At 64.8% G+C, this 25,184-nt stretch overlaps 3 protein-coding genes across 3 annotated transcripts; all 3 read right to left on the bottom strand.

The window, feature by feature from the left end:
- Positions 1-246: 246 nt before the first annotated feature.
- Positions 247-18,258, bottom strand: LOC108507858 (gonadotropin-releasing hormone II receptor-like). The gene is made up of 5 exons (XM_017836168.1): positions 18,036-18,258; positions 17,131-17,166; positions 1,435-1,970; positions 824-1,028; positions 247-683 (listed from the first exon to the last, which is right to left on the bottom strand). Exons 1-5 carry the CDS (start codon positions 18,256-18,258, stop codon positions 247-249), a joined length of 1,437 nt encoding a protein of 478 aa, XP_017691657.1.
- Positions 9,252-15,105, bottom strand: ANPEP (alanyl aminopeptidase, membrane). Its single transcript, XM_017836255.1, has 20 exons — positions 14,418-15,105; positions 14,050-14,195; positions 13,837-13,973; positions 13,630-13,756; positions 13,371-13,525; positions 13,174-13,287; positions 12,915-13,058; positions 12,773-12,838; positions 12,565-12,630; positions 12,231-12,403; positions 12,060-12,139; positions 11,760-11,893; positions 11,597-11,652; positions 11,333-11,480; positions 11,132-11,223; positions 10,878-10,988; positions 10,621-10,788; positions 10,372-10,512; positions 10,173-10,254; positions 9,252-9,617 (listed from the first exon to the last, which is right to left on the bottom strand). Exons 1-20 carry the CDS (start codon positions 15,014-15,016, stop codon positions 9,465-9,467), a joined length of 2,892 nt encoding a protein of 963 aa, XP_017691744.1. The 5' UTR covers positions 15,017-15,105; the 3' UTR covers positions 9,252-9,464.
- Positions 18,259-19,038: 780 nt separating the features above from the next.
- Positions 19,039-25,163, bottom strand: LOC108507910 (AP-3 complex subunit sigma-2). The gene is made up of 6 exons (XM_017836259.1): positions 25,037-25,163; positions 24,687-24,778; positions 24,489-24,600; positions 23,394-23,465; positions 20,107-20,214; positions 19,039-19,776 (listed from the first exon to the last, which is right to left on the bottom strand). Exons 1-6 carry the CDS (start codon positions 25,103-25,105, stop codon positions 19,648-19,650), a joined length of 582 nt encoding a protein of 193 aa, XP_017691748.1. The 5' UTR covers positions 25,106-25,163; the 3' UTR covers positions 19,039-19,647.
- Positions 25,164-25,184: the final 21 nt, after the last annotated feature.

Genomic DNA, 25,184 nt, shown 5'->3' with positions numbered 1-25,184 from the left:
CTCAGCTCAGGTCCCGGACAAGAAACACAGGAAGGACAAGAGGTGGCCATGGGACACTTTATTGCTGTGCAGAGCACAGAGAGGGGAGATGGGATGGGGGGCACCCCCTCTAGCCTTGAGCCCACAGAGATGCTTTGGGATGCAGGAAGAGAGTGGCAGCGACCCCATCCCTGCTGGACCTGTGCTGGCCTGGCCGTCCTGCTGCTGGACCCCCCTGCCCTGAGCACCCCAGGGGTTGTGTTGGTCTCACAGGGAGCTGCTGTGGCAGGTGGCATCCCCGGCAGCCCCCCGGGACCCCCGCGCCCCCAGGACTCCCCGCTTGGGTGGCAGGGAGGAGGCTGAGCAGCGGAAGGAGCCGGTGGCTGGAGAGGGGGGCTGGGTGGGGGGGCTGTGCCCACAGGGGCAGCCCCAGCCTCCCCGGAGGGGGATGGTGAAGAGCCCGTAGGTGATGGGGTCCAGGCACGCATTGAAGAGGCCAAAGATGAAGAGGATGTGTGTGAGGGCAGACGAGACCCTTTTCTCCACAGCATGGGGACAGAACCAGTGCCAGAGCCCCAGCAGGTAGTAGGGTGTCCAGCAGAGGATGAAGGAGGAGACGATGACCAGGCTCATCCGCAGCATCCGCAGCCGGGCCCGTGGGATGTTGTTCCTGGAGCACCGCAGTGACGCGTCCCGTGAGGAGACTGGGGGGGCACAGCCTGTGAGGGGGAAATGTGGCTGGGACAGGGACCCCATGCCTGGGAGAGGGTGGGGGTATCCCTACAGAGCCCCAGCCAGTGCTTCCTTGGGCATGGGGCCGCATCCTGTGGTGCCCAGAACTCACAAAGGCCGGAGCCCATCCGGCGGGAGATCTCCAGCAGGATGCGGATGTAGCAGCAGACCATGATGAGCAGCGGCAGCAGGAAGAGGCAGACGAAGCCCACCATGTTGTAGAGGGTCTCGTGCCAGGGCTGGGGGAAGCTGCCACGTGTGGTGCACTGGGTGAAGTTGTGGGGGGGGCGCAGGGTGACTGTGCGGAACAGGAACAGCTGGAGACAAGAGAAGTGGGATGGGGATGATGGGGGTCTGCACCTCCCCAAGGAGGGGCATCAGAGGCCAAGGCTGGGACCCCAGAACCTGAGGGACAGACTCGGCCTGTGGGGTGGGACCCACCATCACCCTTGCGCTGGCTCTGCTCCCCACTGCTGGTGGTCCAGAGGGCACCTCAGGGAGTGGGCACACCTGAGGGGTCACTGCCACAGCCCCTCTGTCGACACCCCTCCATCCCCATCGCAGAGAGCTCTCCAACCCCTCTCCATCCCCCTCCCACAGGCTCTCCAGCCCCTCTCTATCCCCACCCTGCAGGCCACACAGTGGAACCGAGGCACTGACCCTGGCTGGTGTCACCAGACCCCCGGGAGGCAGCACAGGGGCTGGGGACCCCGGGGTCGGTACCTGTGGCACCGCCAGCCCCGCGCTGAGGATCCAGGCGACGCGCAGCATGGCGCGGTTGCGGGCGCGGGCGCGGGCGATGGCCAGCGGGCGCAGGATGGCGGCCTGCCGGTCCAGGCTGATGACCACGGTGACGAAGGCGGAGGCGTACATGGCCAGCAGCCGCAGGTACATGAGCAGGCGGCAGGCCAGGTCGCCCGCCCGCCACTGCAGCGTGATGTTCCAGATGGCGTCCAGCGGCATCACCGCCACCGTCACCAGCAGGTCGGCAGCAGCCAGGTGCCGCAGCAGCAGGCGGATGTGGGGGCGCCGGCTGCCCCCCCGGCCCCCCGCCACCCGCAGCACGGCCAGGTTGCAGCCGGCAGAGAGAGCAAAGAGGGCGAAGGTGACGGCCACGCGCACCTGGGCGGCGGGGGAGAAGGTGGGCAGGCGCAGGGGCTCCTCGCCGCTCTCGTCAGGGGGGCTCCAGGCACAGCCCCGCTCGGAGGGCACGATGCCGGGGGGCTCTGCGCTGGCATTTCCCACTGTGGCATCTGGGTCTGCGTGGCCCCTTCCTGCCTCAACAGCAAAGGGGCAGTGGCAGCCCTGAGGTGGGAGCTCCAAGGGGACAGGCCACACTCAGCACTGGGGGTCCCGTCCCCCAGAGCCCCTGACAAAGGGCCACAGTGCCAGCACCACATTTCTGAGCCCAGCTCCATGTGCAATCCGTAGCTGTTCACTGCATTCTGCTGCTCTTCCAGAGGCCCCCCACATCTCCAGACTACAGGGGTCCCTGGCACCAAGCAGGGCAGAGGGAGGCAGCCGCAGCTGACCCCAACACACCACCCACCCTGGGCCATTCCTGCTGTCCCCCCATCCCCTGCCCAGAGTACAGTCCTGCCCACGATGAAGACCCCCCATGCTGACTCCTAGGGGGCCAGACATGCTGTTCCCCCCACCTCACCTTCATCTGGGGTGTCCCGTCCAGCATCCCCCAGCCAGGCCATGGCAGGGACGGTGCTCATGCGCTGCTGGGGCTCCGTGCCAAAGGCTCCCACATCTGCCCTGAGGCCCGAGGGGGAGCGGGGCGGGCACCAGAGCGGGTACTGGGGCAGGTACTGCTGAGCGCTGGCGCCCACAGCTACTGCCGCAGGTGCCGTGAGGTGGGTGCCCTTGGCAGCTCGGAATGGTCCTTGACGAAGCCGGCAGCTCGGAACAGCACGGTCCTTCCCCTGCCGCCCACGGTACATGGACGTGTAAGTGTGCACGGTGCTCACACACAGGGACAGAGAGGACGTGCCCCAATCTGTGAGAGGGAGACCCCCAGCCCAAGGGGGGACCCGCTCCAGACCCCAGTCTGAGGGGTGCTGCCGGTGCCCCCCAGGTCTGGCACTGCTGCTGCCAGGGCCAGGCATCGGGGTGCACAAGGGCTCCTCGTGTTGAGGTGCAGCATTTGGGGGTGGCCCAGATGCCCAGACACCCACAGGTCCCTCCTCCCAGCCCTGCCACTGCCAGCTGCTCCCCCCAGCTGTGGCCATCCCCATGGCTGGAGCATGTCCCAAAGTCCCTTCAGCCCCGGCTGGAGCGCGGTGGGAGGGGATATGCAGCCTGGGAGAGGGTGGCGGGCCTGCTTTGCACCTCAAAGGCTTGCCCCTGCACCCTCCTCCCCTTGGCAGAGGCATTTAACTTCGTTATCGAGTCCTTTCACACTCCGTGGGGCTCATTAATACCCCGTCCCCCACCCCAGACCCCGGCGTGGGGGGAGAGGCCCCTCCCCGACACATTAGCACCCAGCTGCCAGGTCCCACCACCCTCCTGCTAATGGGGACCCCAGACCTCGGGTAGCCATCAAGTGGCTGGGGACAGAGGGGCCCTGTTGCAGCCCCCCACATTTCCCCACACCCAGCTGGACCCCAAATCTCCCCATTTTACTCTGCGATGGAGGGCTCCCACAGGCCAAGAACCACCAGGTGAGAGGGCTGGATCTAGAAGGTGTTGGGGACCCTCACCCCTCCCTGGCCAGGGGTCAGACCCCAGGGCAGGGTGGGTCTGCCTTGATACCCCCCCCCAATTGCTCTCCCAGATGGTGCCTGGCTGCCCCACAGCCACCAGCCCTGCAGCCCAATGAGGGCACCCTGGGCACACGGCATCCCTGGGCACACCAAACCCCATCCCATGCCCAGCTCCAGGGAACATCCACACGGACACACACGGGTAGGGCACAAAGATTTATTCACATCCAGCTGTGGCTGCCCAGCATGTCCAGCACAGCTCCGGCTCCAGCGCAGGCAGCTCATCCCCGCAGCTGTCCAAGGGGTCACACACGTCCTCCAAGCTGCCAGTGTCTGGACAGGCGTTGTGGGGCAGCAGGTGCTCCGCCCTCAGGGTGCGTCCAGGTCAGTGTTGGGGCTGTGGCGGGAGCAGAGCCTCCAGCAGCGAGAGCAGGTCTGCAGAGAGGTCCTGGGGAGCAGATGGCGAGAAAGTGAACGGCCGGGCAGGGGTCCAGGCAGGGCTAGAGGTGTAGGGGTGACAGCCCACCCCCTGGAAGGCCTCCCTGCCAGGGACAAGTAGGACCACAACCTCCGGTCTGTCTCGACCCTTGGGACCCCACAAGCGTAAGGGAGGAAAGCACCAGGAAAGATGGGGCAGGCTGGGGGCCCACTTAGCCCACCGCAGGGAACAGGAGGCACCTCTCTGTTCCCTACTCCAGACAAGGCTGTTGTTACCCCAAAACCAGCTCCTGCACTGCCTCACACCAAGAAGAATCTAAGGCCAACCCAAGGGGTGTCCATCTCTGCCACGTACCAGCCCCATTCCCAGAGTCACCCCAACCCCCACCAGCACATACCTGGGTGACTGTCCCTGTGCCCATGAACTCCGGCAGCACCAGCCCTGAGTCCAGGAGTGGATCACCAGGTAGATCCGGGGGGGCCCCAGCCCCTGTGCGGTGGGGAGGGGTCAGCCAGGGGGACTCGATGGAGGCAACAGCCCCGTGCAACTCCAGGGAGGTCTCCACTGCAGGGATGTAGGGGGGTGACCCCCAGGTATCCATCGTGATGTAAGAGACCCCGAGCACCTCTGGGGGAATCCCTGTTGCTGGGGTGTAGGGAGGAGACCCCCAGGTCTCCATCCCTATGCTGGGACCCTCAAATACCTCTGGGAGGGTCCCCGTCACAGGGATATAGGGGGGTGACCCCCAGGTCTCTAATCCTGTATCCGGACCCCCAAACACATCTGGGGGAGTCCCCGCAGCAGAGCCAAATGGGGGCGACCCCCAGGACTCCGTCCCCATGCCTGGAGCCCCGTGCAGCTCCGGCGGGGGGCCCGCCATGGGAGGTGACCCCCAGCCCACAGTGCCGGGGGATGAAGCATCACGGGGGTCCGTGTCCTGGCAGCACCCCAGGCCTCGGGGGCAGAGGGGGCAGTGTCGGGGGGCCGGCGCCCCCCTACCGAGTCCCAGCAGGGTGGAGAGGTGGGCGATGTAGCGGGTGGCGAGGCGCAGGGTCTCGATCTTGGTGAGGGTCTGCCCGGCGGGTGCCAGCGCGGGCGGCAGGTAGTGCCGCAGCCGCAGCAGGGCCTGCGCCAGCCGCCGCATCCGCAGCTTCTCCCGCTCGCTGGCGCTCTGCCGCGGGGCCCCCGGCCCCCCGCCGCCCCGAGCCCCCTTCCTGCCCCGCGGGCGGGGGGCGGCGTGCCCACGGCAGGGTCCCCAGCCGGCGGCGGGGGACGCGAGGCCGCAGGAGTCGGGCGATGCTGCGGGCGAGCTGCTGCTGTAGCCCAGGGTGTCCGGGAGTCCGCGACAGCCCCAGTCCTGCAGTGGGGCCGTAGCGGGCAGCGTGTGGCCGGGCGCTGCGGAGTGGGCCATGGCGGGGCCGGGAGCTGTGTGCCGGTGGCTCCCGGCTGCCCCGGCTTTATGCCGGGCCAGAGGTGTGAAGTGGCACCTTCGTGGCTGCAGCACTTCAAAGGCCGGGGGACTGGGGGGGCCAGGGGGCCGAGGGACGCGGCTGTGAACGCGGGGTGACAAATTTCACCCCAGAGGTGTGAGGCCGCTCGGTGCTGCCCACCCTTGGCACCCCGCACCCCGGCACTGGGCTGGGGATGGGGCTGGGACCCACACGGGTCCTGCAGTGTGGTTCTGCACGAGGGCCACAGCGGGGCTGCAGCAGGGTGTCAGTGGGTCTGCTGGGAGCGGCTGCAGTGGGGCGGCAGCAGGATCTGCAGTGGGGGTGCAGTGGGGTGTTCTGGGGCTCTGCTGTGGGGCTCTGCTGGGACTGCAATGGGGTTTGCAGTGGCCCTCCAGTGGGGTGTCCCTATGTCCCCCCACAGCATGACCCCAGCCGGGCATCCCTGCTGTCCCCGTGGTTTTGTGGGACTCCCCTGCACCCACGTTGGGGGTCCTGGTCCCCCACGGCCCCCATGAGCCAGCACCCCGCGGGGCTGCCCCGTCCTGGCAGTGGCAGGGGAACCCCCACGGGCGGCGAGGGCCGAGGGCCAGGGTCGGGGCTGGGAGGGGCCCCCCCGCCGCGTTCCCAGGCCCCACAGGTGTCGCGGCCGGCGGGTGCGAAGGTTTCCCGGGAAACGGCCCCATCGAGGGACGGAAAATCCATCAGGGGGCGAGGGAACACCGGCACGGCACGGGACCCCAGAGCGGGTGTGCACTGCCTGGCGGTACAGCTAGGGGCACAGGACCCCCAGACCCCGTGTGCACAGCTCGGGGGTTCGGTGGGGGCAGGAGACACCCACCCCCCAAACCGGGGGGACGTGGCTGAGGAGTGCCCAGTGCTGCCCCAATGCGGTGTGAGACAGCCCGTGCCGACCCCATCCAACACCCGTCCCGGGGGGGGGGGGTGGAGGCGCAGCGGGGGTCCGGAGCAGCCTGACCCTGGAGCGTGGAAGGGGCTCTGGAGGAGCTCTGCACCCCACGGCGCAGCCTTGGCACGGCCCCTTCCCGCTACCCGGCCTCGCTTTCCCCCGCGCCCCCCCGGCCCCCTCCTGGGTCTCATTAGCTGATGAGCTCCCAGATAATGAGTTCTGCACCCGCCGCAGCCGCTTCCCACCTCCCTGTTTGGACAAGTGCTGGAGCGCGGCTGGGCGGGGGCAGCGTCGGCCGCGGGGTCAGAGCCCCCGAGGGACACTCCGCAGCCCCTTGCCCCGTGGGGCAGGTGGGGGCTCCGCATCCCTCCAGTCCGTATCAATGGAGAGGGGCACAGGGCTATTGGGGCAACGTGGCGAGGGCACCGGGACTGAGCTCGGCCAGTGCCCAGCTTGGACTGCACCTCCAGGGGCCTCCAGCCGCCCTGCTGAGGGATACCCGGCCCTTCTGGGACCCTCCCAGGACATGTCATTGCCCACCTGGCACCCACCATCCTGGCTCCAACACCTCCCGGGTCAGACACATGTGTGGCTCCCGGTGGCCACGCTTGTCCCTCCACCTGGGATGGAGACACCCGGCACTGACAGTGCCCAGGGCCGTGCCCGGCACGGGGGTCAGTGCTGCAAAGCACCGAGCAAATAGTCCCCTCCACCCAGCCCACCCGCACGGGGGGGTGGGCACTGCTCCCAGCACCCTCAAGAGCTTGGCACCCCCCGCGGTGCCCCCCACTGCCTCGGGGACCCCGACCCGGAGCAGCACAGGGACCCCCAGCTCCAAGCAGGGGGCACAGCCCTGTGGGTCCCCAGGTGCCTCAGCTTCTCTGGAGACGTCTGGGGCTGCATCCCATGGGACTGGGGAGACAGAAGCAGAATGGCAGAGCAGGGATGTCTCTGAAAAGCGAGCACCTCGACCCCTCTGCCCAAACACCCTGCACTCCTCACACCCCCTGCCCCTTCGGGCCCTCCGTCTAAGCCAGAGCCCATCCAGTACCCCCGGACCCGGGACTGGGAGCTGGGCAGAGGGCAGGGAGCTGTGGGGACCCCACTGGGTGCTAGGGCTGGTGGCTTGGGGTCCTGGCCCTGGAAGGTCAAGTCCCGGGTACCCGCTGCGGCCGGGGGGGTGACGCGGTGCGGGTTACGCGGTGCAATGATGCGGTGCAGTGCGGTGCGGGGCTGGCGGCACGTTAGCATCTCTCATGGCCGTGTGAATGGGTCCACACACACTTCCCAGCGCCGGCAGCGCCAATTAAGGACCAAAGGAGTCAGATCTGACACTTCTGCAAATGGGCCCGGCATTCCCAGGCTCCCGCCGCAGCCCGCCCGGCGCGGGGGGTGGGGGGTTCGACACCTCCCTGTGGGCGCAGAGGCATCGCCCCTACCCCCGACCCAACTAAGGCCGGGGGTACGGGCAGTACCTGCCGCCCGTGCTGGCACCCACCGGGCAGACCCTCACCGAGATCGAGACCCTGCACCTCGCCACCCACTACATCACCCACCTCTCCACCCTACTAGGAATCAGCCGGGGGGCACCGGCCCCCCGACACTGACCCCTCTGCCCCCGGGGCCTGGGGTGCTGCCAGGACACGGACCCCTGTGATGCTTCATCCCCCAGCATGGGGACGGAGCCCTGGGGGTCGCCCCCTTTGGCTCTGCTGCGGGGACTCCCCCAGAGGTGTTTGGGGGTCCTGATACAGGATTAGAGACCTGGGGATCGTCACCCTACATCTCTGCTGCAGAGAACCCCCTAGAGCTGCAGAGGACACTCAGCTACATCACAGTGTCCTGGTCATCACCACTGTGCAGCCTTGGAGCAGTGATCCCCCTGGAGCATCGCCAGCAATGTGCCACAGCCATGGGGACCAGGATGGCTTCCTCCTGCTGCTTGGAGCTTCACAGGACAGGACTGATGGACACGGGGCACCCCAGGACCCCTGCACCTGGCTCCCAGCTGCCTGCACACCACCAGGTACCCACAGCCCCTCCCCAGCCCAGCCCCTGCTACAGCAGCCCCGGGTTGGGGTGGGGGACAGTCCTCATGGAGTGCGAGGCAGGGGGCACGGGGTATCCCACAGCCATGCACCTCACACAGCTCTTCCCACACAGCTCAGCAGCCCCTCGGCCCTGGACAGGCTCATTTCCCTAGCCCCCCCCACAGCCCTTCTCGTGCCCAACTGCACCCCAGCACGGCACAGATGACCCTGTACCCCAGGGCAGAGACCACACAGGGACGGAGGCACGGAAGTGGGACAGTGGCTTGGCCATGGGTTGGTGGCACAGCCATGCCACGGAGCTGTGTGGGACAGGACGGACACCAGGGTCCTCATTAAAGCTGCCATGCACCACTGCACCCCACCCGTTACTGCTGGACCCACTGCCTGCACCCCAGCATGGGCAGGGTTGGGGGCACCCCTCAGCCTGGTACCCCACACACACAGCCAGGTGCTCCCCTGGGCTGGGGGCTCAGTGTCCCCTCCCAGGCCACCCCCAGTCTGGATGTCTCCCAGGGCTGGAGCAGCAGAGGGACCCACCACCCGGGGTGTCTCCAGCCCCACTGAGCTCCCAGCCCCCCGGGGGTCCTGTCCCTTCCCTGTGCCCAAAGACAGCTCTGACCCTTTGGGGTCCAGGGTAGCCCACAGGGGATAGTCCCTCCTGAATGTCACAGCTACCCCGGTGCCCCCTGTCCTGACCCCACAGCACCTGCCCAGAGCAGGGGACAGGCAGAGGGGTCCCGGCGCCAGCCCGGGGGGAGTGGGCATGCAGCCCCCCGAGCAGGGCCCAGCAGGAGAGCTCACACACAACCGTCAGACGGGGGGCCTGGGGGCTGGCGTCAGTGAAGCCCCCAGAGCCACTTAGCACCAGGCTCCTAATGGCCCGGGGGACTTACGGCCCCGTGTCTGCCGCAGGGTCCCTGGCACTTCCTGCCCAGCCCCTCGAAGTCCCTGCAGCGCAGTCCCCCAGCACCCAGTCCAGGAAACTGGACAAGCCTTTTATTTACACACTCCCATGGCTGCACCAGCACAACATCCCTCCCACTCTGAGTCCCCCATGACCCTGCTGCCCATTAACCAGGCGTCAGGCCCCCCACTGGCAGTGGGGGACTGGGGCACAGGGGGCTCAGGGCCATGATGAACGGAGGTTGGAGTGGGTGAGGGTCTGTCCGGGTGGCAGGGGGAGGGCAGGCACCGTTATCTGATCTCGCCCTCGAACCAGTTCAGCACTGTCTCCCGGTTCTCCTTCACCCAGTCGATGTTGGTGCGGGTCCGTTCCAGCGCCTGCTCCAGCGCCCGCGTCCCCGACCCGAACCCGATGTCCTGGTTGTCTTCCTTGAACTGCTCCAGCTGCCAGGCAGAGACGGGGCTGGAGCAGGGTGGGGACAGGCCTGGCAGCCCCTGGCAGCCCCTGGCAGCCCCTGGCAGCCCCCAGCACCACCCCAACCCCACCCCACCAGGAGCACCCCAATAGCCCCTGACAACCCCTGTGAGCACCCCAGCACCACCCCAGCAGCTCTCAGCAGCTCCCTGGCAGAACCCCAACAGCCCCTAGGAGCAGCCTGACAGCACCCAGCACCACCCCAGGAGCCCCCAACATTACTCAACATCATCCTGAGAGCCCCAGTAGCATCCTGACAGCCCTTGGGAGGCCCTCAGCACCACCTCAGCAGCCTCCAGGAGCACTCCAGCAGCCCCCAGCACCCCATGGCAGCACCCAACAGCCTCTAGGAGCACTTCAAAAACCCTTGGGAGCCCCCAGCACCACCCCAGCAGCCTTCCAGCAGGCCCATGGTGGGGACAGAAGCTGCCTGCAGCCCTGGGCACAGGAGGGGCAGGAATCCCCCTCTCTGCTGGGGCTGGGGTCCCCATGCCCAGGGTCTCCCCGTCAGGGTCCAGCCTCACCTGTTGCAGCTCAAACTCGGAGGAAAAACGCCGGGTCACAGATAAAATCAGGCGGGAGAAGGAGAAGGAGCCACCCCCATACCTGGGAAAGCAGAGGGGTGCTGAGTTGGGGGTCCCACTGAGCCACAGCAGAGGGGACAAAGGAAGGAACAGTGGGTGTGGGCAGACAGGGATGCCCCCAGCCCCCTGCAGTTCTCACTGGCTGAAGAGAGTCCTCCAGTTGCCGCGGATGAAGTCCCAGGCCAGGGGCTGCCCTACCACGTTGCTGGCAATGCTGTTGATGGTGGAGGTGGCATCCTGCTTCCTGATCTTTGTGGGGTCAATGGTGTACTCCAGGTACCTGGGAGGACACAACGTTGGGTGAGGGGCTGGCAGGGGCAGCAGGCATGATGTGGGGTGAGGGGCTGATGGGGGCACCCCCGTGACGTCCAATGGACCCTGCACCCACCGGCTGAGGATCCAGGAGTGGGGGCTGCAGGCGAGGGCTGTGCGGAGCTTGTCAGCCTCGGACACGACGACGGCCTCCTCGAACCTTGCCCAGAGGAAATCCCACGCGTCCTCCCCGCCCGTGGCCACCATGCTGCAGTAGATGGCCGAGCGCAGGTTCGGGGGAACTCTGTTGGAGTAAGAGCCGTCAGTGCCGGGCCCCCCCTGCCACGCCCAGCCCAGCCACACACACAGTGCCAGGGCTCCCTGGGCACTCACGGGTTGTTGCTGATGTTTTGCTGCCACTGGCTCAAGTACTGGGTGGCCAACTCCTGGCACTCAGTGATGCCGTATGAGCAGGCGGTGCTGATGGCATTGATCTCATTGTACCTGGGGAGAGAGGGGCCATGAGGCTGGAGTCCAACATGGGGCACCCACCAGCTGGCACAGCTGCGGGCGGGGCCGTGCCCTCTCCCCAGTGTAGTCGAGGAGACTCTGGGGATCCAGCCCAGCCCTGGGGCCACAGCACTCACTGGTCCATCAGGTCACTGGGGATGGTGGTCCAGTTGCTGGTGATGGTCTTGTAGTGGTTGAAGAGAGGAGTCACCTGCTTCTGCATGTATTTCTAGGGGGCAGGAGCAGGTCAGCACCCGGTGGCACTGGCAGCAGCCCACACTCCCCTGCAGGGGCAGCCCCGGCCCCTCACCCCCGGCACGTGGGGTGGCACCGCTCACCGTCATGGCCCCAAAGACCTCGCTGCGGTCGAACATCAGCTGGAAGTACTGGAGGTTGCTGAGCGCTGCCTGCCAGGGCATGTACTCTGTCTCCTGGCTCAGGAACCGTGTCGTGCTCAGGGCCAAGGTCACGTTGACGTACTTGGCTCTGTCGGGGTGAGGGCAGCGTCAGCTCCCCGGCCCCACCACCACTGCCCACCTCAGGGTGCCCACCCCACCTGGCCCCTCACCCTTGTGGCACTCAGAGCACCCAGCAGAGCTCACCTGGCCAGGTTAAAGGCGTCATCGATGATCTGGGCACGGTTGATCACAGGGAAGACCTGGAAGAGGACAAAGACAGCATCTCAGGGCAGCCCTGAGCGGGGTGCGGGGTGCATGGGGGATGTGGGGTGGGGTCCCACGCTGCAGCCCCGACCACCCTGCATACCGTGTGGTCGGTGCTGAGCTGGTTGAGGAGTTGGTCCCAGTTCTCCTGGTTGTAGTTGACACGGAAGTATCCACTGACATTGAGGTTCAGCAGGAGCCAGTTGGGACTGTCAACCTTGAACGTGTTGTTGGTATCTGGAAGGGAACAGCAGGCTCTGCTGGAGCTGACCCCACCCGCTGGGGGGGGAAAGCTCAGCCCCCACCACCCAGGTGGTTGAGGTACCCCCCAAGGGACCCCAAACTGTGCCAGAGCAGGGAAATTGGCAGCAAAACCACCATTCACAGCCAGGACACACCGTACCTGTGGCTTTGGTCAGCCAGTACCTGTCATTCACAGTGCCACTACGTGTCATCCAGGTGATGGGAACGATCCAGGTGTAGCTGTGCCAGGGACAGACAGGTGATGGGTCTGGCCCATACCCCACGACCCCCCAGTCCCAGGTCCCCTGCTGCTGGACCCTGTTCCACTCACTTGAAGACGGAGGGTCTGTCCACTTGGGAATTGGGGTCCAGCAGGAAGTGGGTCTGGCTGATGGTGCCATTCAGGGTGTTGGCAGTTACCACAGGGAAGCCCATCTGCAGCGTCCAGCGGTCCATGATGTTGCTGATGGTGTCAGGCAGTGGGACCCTGTTGTTCTCCACCGCCTGAGGGGACGGTAACACCGCTGGTCACCGGGGCCAGGGGCACAGGGCCACAGGGCTCAGCTAGCGCTGCACCCCTCACCCAGCACAGGGGACCCTGTCCCACCAGGCAGCCCCCCAGAGCTGGGTCTGGGGGAGCAGCTCGAACACCAGCCCCCTCCTACCTCTTGCAGATGGACCCAGAGGTCAGCGTAGACGGTGTTGTTGTAGGCGAAGGTGTGGAGGTAGGACTGTGGGAAAGCACCAGGAGAGGTGGGTGGGCAGGGGCAGGTCTGGGGTGTGGGACACCCCCAGAGTTCCCAGGGAGGCCCCTACCATGGGATGCCCACCCTGCACTGGGCTTGCTGCCCCCTGGCACCAGCAGTGTCTCACCTGCAGCCCCTCCTTGAAGACGGCCTCGGTGAGGAAGTCCGAGAGCATACGCAGCACTGACGCTCCCTGCAGGGACGGCAGGTCAGAGACCCCAGGGACACTCTGCAGCCCACCCCCTACCCCAGGGTGCCTCCGTTCCCACCTTGCTGTAGCTGATGCTGTCAAAGACCTCGCTGATCTGGGCCGGGGTGTTGATCTCATCCTCGCGGGAGGAGAGCGGGTGGGAGGTGGCCAGGGCATCTGTCGCCATCACCTCATGCACCTCATTCAGCACCATCAGGTCTTTCTGCAGGGGAGTGACAGCACCCGCCTCAGCCCTGCATGCACCCCCTGGCACCAGGGCAGCCCCCGAGGTGCCTGCTCCCCTGCCCACGCCCCTGCCCGCTGTCCCCAGCACTCACGATGTTCCAGGAGCCTTCGGCCCAGTCAGCGCCCAGGTACTCCACGTACGAGGCGAAGCCCTCGTTCAGCCACAGGTCGTTCCACCACTGCAGCGTCACCAGGTTCCCAAACCACTGTGGGGGGCACAACACCCCATCAGCCACCAGCCATCAGCCCTGGGGGTGGGGAGGGGGTGGGCAGGGGTCGCAGTGGGTACCTGGTGTGCCAGCTCGTGGGCGATGACGGTCACCACCCGCTCCTTGTTGCTGATGGAGGAGTACCTGTCGTCGAAGAGCAGCGAGTTCTCCCGGTAGGTCACCAGCCCCCAGTTCTCCATTGCGCCTGCATTGAAGTCGGGGAGGCCGACCTGGTCTGGGGACAAAGGGGTCCCATCACTGCCTCGCTGACGAGGTGCCATCTGCCCCTCCCGCCACAGGCACCTCAACCCAGCGCCCCAGATGCCCCACAGCACCCACCAGACTTTGGGAGCGGGTACGGCGTGTTGTAATGTCCTTCAAAGAAGTTGAGGATGCGGCCGGTGACGTTGAGCGCATAGCTGCCCTGGCCCTCGCTAATGGCTTCGGGGCGGCCCCAGATGCTAATCTGGAGAAGAGGGATGCAGGGCTCAGCAGCAGCCTGGGCTCAGCCCAGGTGGGAAGGGGGTGCCCCACACCCCAGCCTACCGTTACATTCCCCGATTTGGTCGTCACGTAGCTGAACTGGCTGACAATGAAGGCCAGCAGGTATGTGGACATCTTGGGAGTGGTTTCAAACTCTGTGACATTCCAGCTCTGCTCGCCCATCATCTCCTGCCGGCTGCCTACAGGGAGCAGAGGGTCACCCTGCAGCCCTGCCAGGCCCCCAGCCCCCCTCCGGGATCCCACCACCCCACTCACTCTTGACGGGCATGTTGGAAATGGCCGTGTAGTTGGAGGGGTGGATCAGTGTCACTGTGAAGTTGGCTTTCATGGCCGGCTCGTCGAAGCAGGGGAAGGCTTTGCGTGCGTCGGTCGCCTCCATCTGTGTGGTGGCCACCACGTGCCTGCAAGCCAACCCTGTCAGGCCCAGGGGGCCCTGCAGAAGCTACACCCCCCAGTTCCCCTGCTCCCATCCCTGCTGGGGCAGCATGGGGATGAGAGGAGCCCCAAAGCCAGCCCGTGCCCTCCCACACTGTGTCCCCCCACCCTGTGCCCCCCATTCCCCTTCCCACTGCCATCCCAGGCCAGCCCTGTGCCCTTCACACTGTCCCCTGCCCTCCACGTACTTGGTGCCCGACTCGTCAGTGTACTCGCTGCGGTAGAAGCCAGCCAGGTCGTCGGCCAGCTCCCCAGTGAAGCTGCTGGACAGCCGGTACCTCTGGCCCTGCTGCAGGGGAGCAGTGAGCTCCACCACCAGGTACTGGGTGAGGGTCTCCAACCAGGTGCGGGAGATGGAGGGGGCTGTGCCGCCGCCCTCCGCCTGCAGCGTGGCGTGGAAGGAGCCCTGCATGGTGTAGTTCAGCTTGTTGCTGTGGATGAGGATGAGGTTGGTGGCTTCCACACAGACAAAGACTACACTGCTGTTGCCCTTGAAGATGTACATGTTGTTGGCATCGGGCGTCAGGAAGGGCTGCAGAGACACCTCGTAGATCTCCGGCTTCAGCGTGGCTGGCAGCCTCCACCGGTTCCAGGGGTTGTTGGGGGCAGCAGTGGTGGTGATGGTGGTGCCAGGGCCAGCCGTGCTGGTGGTGTCTGGATGCGACGTCCCCTTGTTCTTCTCCTGGGCATACACCACCGAGAGCGCGATGATGGTGGCCACGGCCCCCAGGCCCAGCACGATGGCCACAATGCCCACACTCTTGCTGATGAAGAAGCCGGCTGCCATGGTGGGCAGCGGGAGCAGAGCTGGTGGAGGCAACACTGGCACGGGTGCGGCTTTTAGCCTCTTGCTCCCACAAGGTTTATTAGTCCAAGTTAATGGGTGAAGGATTAAATGGCCACGGAGCTCAGGGCGGCGGCAGCCCCTGGCATGATCTTTCCACCTGCCCACCCCCCAGCCTGGCAGGAGCACCAACACCCAGCGCCGCTGCAAGCAGGGGCAGAGCCGGCGGAGGGGGGTCACACCGTCGGTGTGAGCTGCGGGCCAGGACCCCCAGGGTGCCTCCCTAGCACTCGCCTGGCTCTGCAATAGGAGCACAGAGAGGGTGGTCACAGCCCGTGGCCACATCCCCACCATGATGCAGGGCACAGTGGGTGTCACCATCAGTCGAGCCCAGACGCAGGCTCAGTGTCACCCTGTTTGCTCTCGAGTGACAGGGTGCAAACTGCTGTTGGGGAGTCCCAGATGACCCCCTACCAGCAAGGGGCACAGCTGACAGGCTGCCCCCCCACCAGAGAAAGTGGGGGGTGGGGGTCAGCGCAGAAGTCTGGCAGCACACAAGGAGCCCGGGAGGAGCCCACCCTGCCCACAGCCCTCTCAAAGTCCAGGGTCATGAATCTGGTGGCACTGGGGTCAAATTCCATCCTGGTGAGCCCAGCCCCAGTGGGCACGTGCAAGGTCCCCACTCAGGGCAGGGTGGGGAGGTGACACATCGTGTCACACAGTGGGAACAGAAACTCCTGTTCCCAAGATCCAGGTGATAGGGAGACATGGGCAGGTGCTGCCAGGAGCCACAGCTGAGGCAAAGGGCAAACTGGGACAGGGCAAGGGGTGTCCTCAGGGAGCCCTGCCCTGTCCCTGACAGCACCCAGCCGCATCCATGGGGATCACTGTGCCTGGCACAAATCACTCTAGATGCTGCATCATCCCTGGCATCCCCTGGTTGGCACAGCCAGGCCATCCCCTGGCCCAGTGGCCACCGCTGGCTTGCTCAGCCCGATCCCTGCCCTGGCTTTGGCCAAAGGCTACAGATTTGGGGACAGGCCCCCAGGACCAGGGGCTACAGCTGGCTGGGAGTGTGCCAGGTACCCTGCACACCCTCCATCCTGCACTGATGGGCACAGTGGCCCTCCCCACAGCCCCTCAGGCATGGCACTCAGGCACCCACCCCCGCTCACCCCAACGCTGATCCCTCTTAACTCCAGCCAGACCCCTCCTCAGGCTTCTGCACTGCCCCATGGCATCCACACTCACTCCCCCAGTGCCTACAGGATCCTGCCCCCCCAGAAGCCCCCTCCATGGAGTCCACAGCAGCACACACACGTGTCCCATGTCCCATACGTGGCACAGATGTTGGGCATCACCCACATGGGCACATGGGTCCCTTGAGATTTGGCCCCACACGCCCCAAAGCCTGAATCCCAGAATCCCCCACACCTTCATGCACCCCCGCAGACCACCCAACCCTCCCCATTGAATACGGGCTCCATAACCTCCATATATGTGAATCCCACTGCTCACCCCACACCCCACAGCCCCCGCCGGCCCCTATGCACCTCCACAGCCCCTTCCCTGACTCGGCCCTCTCCAACCCACCCCTGGACCCTCGGCTCGGGGTCTGTCCCCACCCCCTTCCCGCGGCAGAACCCCCACTCACCTTCCCGCGCTCAGCCGTGGGCAGCGAGGAGCAACGGGGTCCTGCCCGCCCTGCCCCGCTTCCTGCACCCTGCCTGCACCCCTCCGGTCCCCCTGCCTGCACGCGGCTCTGTCCGTCTCAGCTCCGTGCTTTCAGCTCCGGGAGGAGGAAAGTTTCCTCCAGAGCTCCAGGGCAGGAACACCGAGCTCCCGTCCCCTTAGCCCCGTGGCTGCTGGCCGGCGGGGCGGGGGCACGGCTCGGGGCAGACATGGGCTTGGGCTCCCCCCGCACTGGAACAGGCTGAGGAGGCAGCTCTGAGTGGGGAGAAGGTGCCTCCGCCCCGAGCAGAAAGCGACCCCCGGGGCTGCGAGACTCCCGGGACCACCCTCGGGACTCCCGGGGCTGTGGGACCCCCACCGCCCCAGCCCTGAGCCGTTAGCCGGGTGTGCGCGTCCCGTGCCCTGCTGCGTTGAACCAGCCCCACCCAGCCAGCCCCTACAGCCCGGAGCTCGCCGGGGTCCTGCTGGGGGTCCCCTCCCTTACCCCAGCCCTGGCCAGGACAGTCAGCACGGGAGTGGCTAGAAGGGGACAAACCATCACCCGGCAGTCACCGAGCCGGGCTGTGCCCCCTCCTCACAGCCCCTGCAGCACCCCGGCACCCCAGGAACGGTGTCCGTGCTCGGGTGCCCCGCTCATCTCCCCAGCCCAGCCCCCTGTACCCCAGCCACAGCTGGCACCCCCTGCCCTGGCAGCGGGGGTTCAGCAATGCTCCCTGCGGGCAGTCACGGCCCTGTGCTCGGGGTGCAGCACTCCCAGGTGCTGGGCAGCAGGCCTGGATTTGGCAACATGCTGTGGCAGGCAAACCCCGTCTGAGTTCAGCAAAGCCCGGCACCCCTGAGTGTCACAGCACAGCCCGACTGGGGCGGGCAGTGGGCTTGGGGCCGGGACCCGCGGGAGTCATCCCCAGGATCCAGCCCCATCTCCCATCTCTGGACCATGCAGGCAGCTCGGAGAGGGAGCGCTGAGACTCTGGGCAGGCCCTGCCCTGCACACGCTGCGGGCCCCCCGCTCGCTCTGGGGTGTGGGAGGGGTCCGGTAACCCCACGCAGCCCCTCCGGGCACGACGCCAGGTCGCTGCCAGCGCCGGGCTCTCACAGCTCCGGCACGACCCACCGCCACCGAGGTCGGGGCTGCAGCCCCGCGGGCGGGGAAATAGGGGGACAGGGGTTCAGCCCAGCGCGTCCTTGGTGAACCACCCCATGGCAGGCCCGAGGAGAGGGAGCACCCGGGGGCGGCAGAGGGGATAGCACGGTCCCCGGTCTCCAGCCTCCCGCAGAGCCGCGGGGCTGAGGCGCCGGCCAGACGCGGGACAGGGCAAGAAGCCGCTACCGGAGCCGTGGAGGAAGCACGTGTGGCCGGACACATCTCCCACCGGCACTGGGGTGCTGCGGTGCGGGACCAAAGACATGACCCACGGCAGCCGACCCCCTGGCCCACCGAGCCCCCGGCCTGGCGCAGAGTGGGATACCAGCACCTCGCCCTGGGGCAAGCCAGAGCTTTCCCCTCCAACCATCCCAGTGCTGCCAGGCCCCGAGTTCCAGTCCCAGGACATGGCCCACACATCGCTCACCTGCACCCTTCGCTGCCTGTCCTGGCAGGAGGAGGCGAGGAGGAGAGCCAGCAGAGAAGAGCACTCAGCAGGTTGCCTGGCTCCTTGACCTCCAGGAGCACTGGTGTGGCTGGTGGCCAGCTGGGGAGGGGTTAAGCTGCAGGGAGGGGAAACGACAGGAAAATTCCTTCCAGGCAGAGTCACGGTTTCCCTGCCAGGGGAAGTGGATGCAGAGCCCGGAGCACAGCTGGGGAGCAGAGGAAGGGCCCTCGGCCAGCCCCGGGGGCTGGTGGCCAGATGAAGCTGCGGTGGAGACAGGGGTGTGGGGCACGTGGCTGGAGGAGCCTGGAGGTCACTGTGGCCCCCAGGACCAGCCACACTCGCCCCTGGCCTCAGGGGACCCCAGTCCCACAGCCCCCACACACCCACCAAGCCGTCAGGGCTCATGGCTGCTCTGCCCAGATGGTCTGTAGCAGGGAGAGGGCAGGAACGCTGGCAGGGGGTGATATGCCAAAGGCTCAAAGCTGGGGATGCCACTGTCACAGCCCGAACTGGGCCATCACCCTCCCTCCACCTGCTCCAGAAGTGGAGAGTGCAGCCAGCAACACTGCCCTAAGCCCCCCACCCTCCCCTGGGATGTCCTGGGCCCCCTTATCTACCTCCCGGGCCTCCACCAGCCCAAAGCCCCCCAGGGCTGCAGCCACCCCAGGAGAGCTGCCCTGGCCCAGTCCTGGTGCTCCCACCGGGGCCTGGCCAGCAGCACCCACAGCAGACACAGACACAGGTTCAAGGGTAGTTTATTGGGACACAGGAACACACTCAAGCAGCCCCAGCCTGGCCTGACCGTGTGAGCTGCCACCTGCTCATCCCCCAGCTCACTCAGCTCCCATCCCTCTCGCTGCCATGTCTCCGCTCCCGCGGGTCCCCCCCACACTGTGCCCAGGGTTTGCAGCAGCTCCCAGGAGTGACCCCCACCCAGCTGGGGCCCATCCCAGTGAGCAGGACCAGGGCAGGGGACAGCCATGGCCAGGAGGATGGAGGAGACAACCTGCAGCTCCTTATGAAGCTGTCACTACAGGCATGCATTTACCACTGGGAATCCCAAGAATCCTGGGAAAAGCAGGAACCGGCTCTTCCCCACAGCGAGGAGAGGTTGCACTTCCATGGGGAGGGAGGGGAAGGAAGGGCACCCGCCTTCTTGAGCGACCAGAGAGCAGAACTGAGCCCAGGTCCAGGGTGAGACGCCCTCCATCCCATTCTCTGAGCCCTGCCACTGCTCCCTGCCCTCGGTCAGCCCAGGCATCCTGGCAACACTGGCCCCTGGGTACCACACAGGCAGTCCTTGAGAGCAGCCAGGGACCCCAGCTCTGCTTGGCCCCTGCCATGTGCCGCTCACATGAACTGCGACAGGTTGGGCACTTTGATGTTGATGTCCCCGATGTTGATGTTGCGGGGGATCTCGGGCAGGTTGATGTTCTTCACGGCTGACACAGCGCGGGAAGGAGCAGCCGAGAGGCCTCCCTGGGGACAGAGAGACTGTGACCACTGGCCCCTGCCCCACAGCACGCAGGCAGCTGCATCTTACCAGTGACAGTGCAAATAGGGCAATAAACCTTTTATTGCCTCAGGTCATTATCCTGATGGGAAAAGCCACTCCCATGCTTGGGCAGCTCCCCCGTGCTCCTGAACTGCTGATGTCCCCAGCCCCACCCCGAGGGCTCGGGTAGGCAGAAACTGGGGATAGCCCAGATGTCCCCCCCATATGCCCACCCCAGACCTCATAGGCCAGCTCCCCTCGCAGCCCAGGGTCCGTCAGCCCCATGGGGGCAAAGCCACAGCATCAACGCTCACCTCTGCCTTCTCCAGCTTGCCCTGGGCCTCCACCTGTGCCACGATCTCATTCATGTTGGTCTCCAGCACCATCCCACCGATCACCATCTCCTGCAGGATGTGGTGAACCTAACAGGGAGGGAAGAAGGGAAGGGAAGGCTGAGAGCCCAGCCCTGGCCTGGCAGTGGCCACAGCGCTGGCATGGAAGCATGTCAGGGGCCAGCATCTTCCCTAAGGAGATAAATCCAGCTCCATCCCCTCCTCAGCTGCCCAGAGAATGAGAAGGTGGCCATGGTCCTTGGCATGGGAAGTCCCACAGTCCTATTTACCACCCCTGCTCTAGAAAACACCCACCCTAGAAGCCAGAGCAAACAGACCACCGGGCACAGGGCAGCCCTCAGAGAGGCCAGATCCAACCATCCTGCTGGCACAGCCTGGCTGCACCACTTCTGACACAGCCAGTGAAGTCTGATCCCTCCCTGGGCCAGGAGCCAGGTCACAGCAGGAATGTGTGCTAGAGAGGACCCCAGTGGGCAGCAGGGACCCCACCGGGCAGGACACTGCTCCCCAGGAGCAGCTCCTTCTCCCCAGAAAGCCAGGCCAGAGCCTGGCTTCTCCACTGTCTCTTAGGAAAGACAGGACTGTGATACAGGCACAGAAAAAGCACAAAACTGCCAAGGGAGTCTACTCCTTCCTTCCCTGGGGTTCCTTAGGTCCAAGGATGAACAGCCAAGGGAGGCTGGTGGAATCATACAGCCACGGCAGGGAAAGGGCCACTCGTGGTTTGCAATCTCAGAAATCCCAACCAGCCCCAGGGTGGCAGCCAGGTTGTGCTGGTAGCTGCAACTACCCTGAACTCCAGCATCCAGCTCAGCCAGGCATTCCCTGCACAATCAGCAGCTCCTGCTGAGTTCCCGGCACAGATAATGGATTTATGGGTCCCAGTTACTTCCACGAAAGAGGCTGTGCAGGAGCACGGTCAGGTTACGAGATTGTTTAATGGCCTCACAGGGCCAGGCTGCACTTGTCAACACCACATGGCAAACACTGCCAGGGCAATGCTGGGGAGAATAAAGACAATGAGAAAACCTGCTCCAAGGGGGAAACCAAGCTCTGTGCCAACAGTGAGGTGATCCATCCCAGGGCTCCCCATGAGTTCCATCCTGCTCTGACAGTGCCCAGAGCAGCGAGGTGTGCGGGATCAGCACAGCACGGGGTGAGCCACAGGTACCATGGCAGCTCCTGGGACTCCCAGAGCCCTGGGACCCCCCTCCCACAGCCCAGCCCCAGCGCACACCGCGCCGGCCAGAGCGAGCAGCCCCCACAGCCCGACAGCATCTGGGAACATCAGGAAATGTTCCTTCAAGGTCTGGCTTCAGCCCAAGTTGGCCCAACACCAACGGGGCAGAAATCCTGACCAAGCTTTGTTTTCCAAGCTGAAGCACAGCACTTCCTGAGCAATCCGTGTCCCCTGCAGGACCCCACAGCTGCTGAGTGCAGCTCGTGCTCCTCTCCAAAGTGGGAAGTACGACTGGGAGGTGGGCACAGCTCCCCCCTGAGCCTCCCCATGTGACAGGGGGGCCCCGCAGCTCTGAGGCTGGGGATCCCAAAGCTCAGCTAAAAGCACTGGTGTCACTGGTGCCCAACCAATGTCCTCCTTCATCTGCCCACAGCAGGCACAGGGCTCCAGATCTGCAGCAGTTCTGGTCCCACAACCCCTGTGCTGCAGGTAGTGCAAGGTGAATCTTGAGGCAAAGAGAGAAATCACAGGATGCAGCCAAATCTGCACCTGAACTCCTGTCAGCCCCTGTCTGGGGAAACACTCACAACCCTGCCAGGGCATCCAAGGGGTGCAAAACAGAGCCCAGCAGGATGCACTGGCACATTCCCAGCACCCCAAACACTGTCCCTCTGTGACCAAGCTCCTGGAAGCACAGGAACATGAGCACATCCGAGAAATAAACACGTGCCAAATATAGAAAGAGACGGGAGGACCAACTGACAGGGGCCAAGACTCAAGTCAAAGCTTGGAAGCAGCAGGAGCACAGGACGCGAAGTAAACAAGGCTGGGAGGGTCTGGGATGACTGAGCTGTAGGGTCTCCCCTATCAGAACCCCCTGATTCCTGTCTCCCGAACATTCTTCCAGGCAGGAGAGGTCAGAGGAAGGGTGACCCTGCTCTTGCTGGCAAAGCTGACAGGCTATGGGGTGAGGTGCCCTGCCCCAGGGCTGCAGGCTGGCTGTAGGGCTCAGTGTAAACCGAGAGTAAGGCTGAGCGAAAAGCTGCCAGGTCCTGGTCATCCACAGGGTCAGACCCCATGAGCACATCCTCCCCCCACTGCGGGCAGGGGTGATCTGGGCAACTGCCACTGCTTCTCCCACGGCTGCTCCTCCCTCATTCCTCCTTTGATAAACCCTTGATAAGTGCTTTTGCTGACAACATAATCATGTGGCATTTCGGAAAGGTTACAGCTGGGTAAACGGTAAAACCAAAGCTTGATATAAGCAGCTGGGAACACAGAGACCCCTCAGACCTGCTCACTCCCCTTCCCTGCCAGTTCCCAAGTTGGAATCACCAACAGAAAGGGGACATTTTTCTTTTCCACTGCTCTTTTTTGTTGACGTGTTTTTGTCTTCAGCAAAACAAGAAAATCTTGATCAACAGCAATGCAAGCGCAGCACCGTCAGCCAAGCCTCTCCCTGCTCCAAGCCTATTCCTGGCTATCTACTCCTGGCTATCTTCAGCCTCATGACCCAGGAGATGATCAAAGGGAACGGTTTCCGCCCAGAAACTCAGTCCAGCTCAAAGGGAAGCATTACAGGCTGTGGTTCAAACCAAAGTTTACCCAGCACTTTGAATTCCAAATACCTCCATTGTTTGTTCACTTTTTTTCCTGCAGCCATTGTTCCTTCCCTTTTTTTCCCCTGCAGCTGTAGTAAAATGTTAAGGACTCCCAAGGAGTGTCACAGCTGGGGCAGAGGCAGAACGCCCCAGCACCACACCAGAGCCTGCCCAGTTCCACCAGCACAGCCCTGGAGCACAGATCCCTGTCACCTGGCTGCAGTCACCTGGCACCAGTCCCTGGAACCATGGCTGGGCACAGCTCACCCCTGAGCTCAGAGCAGCCTAGCACTTGGATCTCTTGTCAAGAGAACACGATGCAGCTTTCTAAGACCCCCGGCTGAAATCTTTGCACCCAGGATCGCAATCCCTGGCCACACAGTGACCCCTGATGCCCCCGCACTTTCCTGGCCAGCTCCTGCCTGTGGGAGTGCAGGCTCTGGAGCAGCATGGAGCCCACCACCCACCTTGTCCATGTGGAAGATGAGGTCCAGCTCACAGACGTTCTCAAAGCATTTGTCCAGTGTCTCCACAAACACCTGGGGAAGCAGAAAGGACAGTCAGCACAGAGACCAGGCAAGATGGTCACACAGTCCCATGGAACGCTCCAGGCATGGGGCAGAGCAGCTGGAAAGATGGAAAAGGCCCTGGGGCTGCTGGTGACAAGCTGAACATGAGCCCAAGTGTGCCCAGGTGGGCAAGGAGGCCAATGGCCCCTGGGCTGTGCCAGCACTGCTGTGGCAGCAAGGCCAGGGCAGTGCCTGTCCCTTTGCTGGCACTGCTGAGACCTCGAGGGCTGTATCCAGTTCTGGGCCCCTCAGACAAGAGACACATTGAGGGGCTGGAGCTTGTCCAGGGAAGGGAACAGAGCTGGGGAAGGGGCTGGAAAAGAAGGAGCAGCTGAGGGAGCTGGAGGGGCTCAGCCTGGAGAAAAGGAGGCTCAGGGGGGATCTTCTCCCCATGTCCCGGTGTTTAAAGGGTGGCTAAAAAGCTGGAAACTCCCTTCATACAAGGAGTCATATGGAAAGTCACAGGGTGATGGATACAAGTTCCTCTTGGGGAGATTCCAGTTAGACACAAAAGGAAAATTTTTCCCGAACAAAACACTCAGCCATTGGAATAATCTTACAGAGGAAGTAATTGGATTCCCCGACGCTGGACACCTTCAGGTGCATCTGGCCACGGTGCTGGGCCTTGTCTAGGCTGTGCTTTGAACTGAAAGGTTGGACCAGACAATCCCTGAGGTCCCTGCCAACCTGAGATTCTATGATTCTAGGATTAACTTTTGGACTTGATGCTCTTAAGGGTCTTTTCCACCCTGAAATGATTCTGTGGTTCTATTTTTTAAAGCCATTCATTTGGGTTGGCTTCTCCCCCTCTGCTCGTGGCGGAGCAGCCACGAATGGGCTCAGAGGGCACGTGCAGCCCCCCCTTCCCCCTGTGGCCCCCGAGTGGCTCTTCAGGCCTCCCAGGGCTGGCACAGGGATGCCACGGGCATGAAATGCACCTGAAAGGTGTCGGGGCGGGGCTGTGCCCAGGGATGGGACCCTGCAGGGACACACCTGGATGAGGTCCAGGATGCCCAGCTCGCTCTCCGAGGAGTCCACGCAGAAAACGAAGTACAGCGTGGCATAGTGCCGGTAGATCAGTTTGTAGTCCGAGCCACCGAACAGGCTGTGGGGACACGGGGAGAGCTGAAGGGCTCTGGGGGGGCCATCTGGGCGAGGCACAGCCCGGCACAGCCCCTCCCCGGCCGGTACCTGCCGCACTCGAGGAAGTTGCAGATGTGGTCATCCCGCTTCAGCACCAGGTGGAAGGTGTCGCGGATGATCTGCTGCTGGGCCTCCTCCGCCTGCCGGCAGGACACAGCCGAGGGCACCCGTGGGGGCACGTCCCACCCGTGGCACCCGCGACCCCCGCTGCCCCTGGGACACCGTGAGCCGGCAGCTCCGGGCGACAGGCCGGTCCCGGAGCCAGCCCGGGGCATCCCGAAGGACACGGCCAGGGCACCGGCAGGGCTCCGCCACCCCGCAGCGACCGCCCCGGCTCCCGGCCCCCCCAGCCCCACCACACCTCCAGCCCCGCACCGATCCCGGCCCCGGTCCCGCACCAGGTGTTGGTAGAAGCGGACAAGCCGCGGCTTCCCGTGGTTGTTGAACACCAGGATGGCGTTGATCATCCCGGCGGCGAGTCGGGCCGGGCCGGGAGGAGGCCCGGGAGCAGCACCGGGAGCAGTCCCGGGACCGCGGCCGCCCCGC

This window comes from Lepidothrix coronata, unplaced genomic scaffold (genome assembly GCF_001604755.1).
Source record: "Lepidothrix coronata isolate B3197 unplaced genomic scaffold, Lepidothrix_coronata-1.0 Scaffold272, whole genome shotgun sequence".
NCBI classification, from domain to species: Eukaryota; Metazoa; Chordata; class Aves; order Passeriformes; family Pipridae; genus Lepidothrix; species Lepidothrix coronata.
This window is presented reverse-complemented; position numbering and strand designations above follow the sequence as displayed.

Bases quoted from the DNA above. Each gene is read 5' to 3' on its own strand.
- ANPEP (XM_017836255.1), bottom strand. From the start codon at position 15,016: ATGGCAGCCGGCTTCTTCATCAGCAAGAGTGTGGGCATTGTGGCCATC. The intron at 13,757-13,836 runs GTAGGCTGGGGT...CCTCTTCTCCAG, and splicing joins CCAAATCGGGGAATGTAACG to ATTAGCATCTGGGGCCGCCC. The intron at 10,513-10,620 runs GTGGGTGCAGGG...GTGTCCTCCCAG, and splicing joins CACTCCTGGATCCTCAGCCG to GTACCTGGAGTACACCATTG.
- LOC108507858 (XM_017836168.1), bottom strand. From the start codon at position 18,258: ATGTCCTGGGACTGGAACTCGGGGCCTGGCAGCACTGGGATGGTTGGA. The intron at 17,167-18,035 runs GTAGCGGCTTCT...GACCCCCAGCAG, and splicing joins GTGCTTCCTCCACGGCTCCG to GACCCCGGCGAGCTCCGGGC. The intron at 1,029-1,434 runs GTACCGACCCCG...TCTTGTCTCCAG, and splicing joins CGGGGCTGGCGGTGCCACAG to CTGTTCCTGTTCCGCACAGT.
- LOC108507910 (XM_017836259.1), bottom strand. From the start codon at position 25,105: ATGATCAACGCCATCCTGGTGTTCAACAACCACGGGAAGCCGCGGCTT. The intron at 24,601-24,686 runs GTACCGGCCGGG...GTGTCCCCACAG, and splicing joins AACTTCCTCGAGTGCGGCAG to CCTGTTCGGTGGCTCGGACT. The intron at 19,777-20,106 runs GTGAGCGTTGAT...CTCTGTCCCCAG, and splicing joins GCAAGCTGGAGAAGGCAGAG to GGAGGCCTCTCGGCTGCTCC.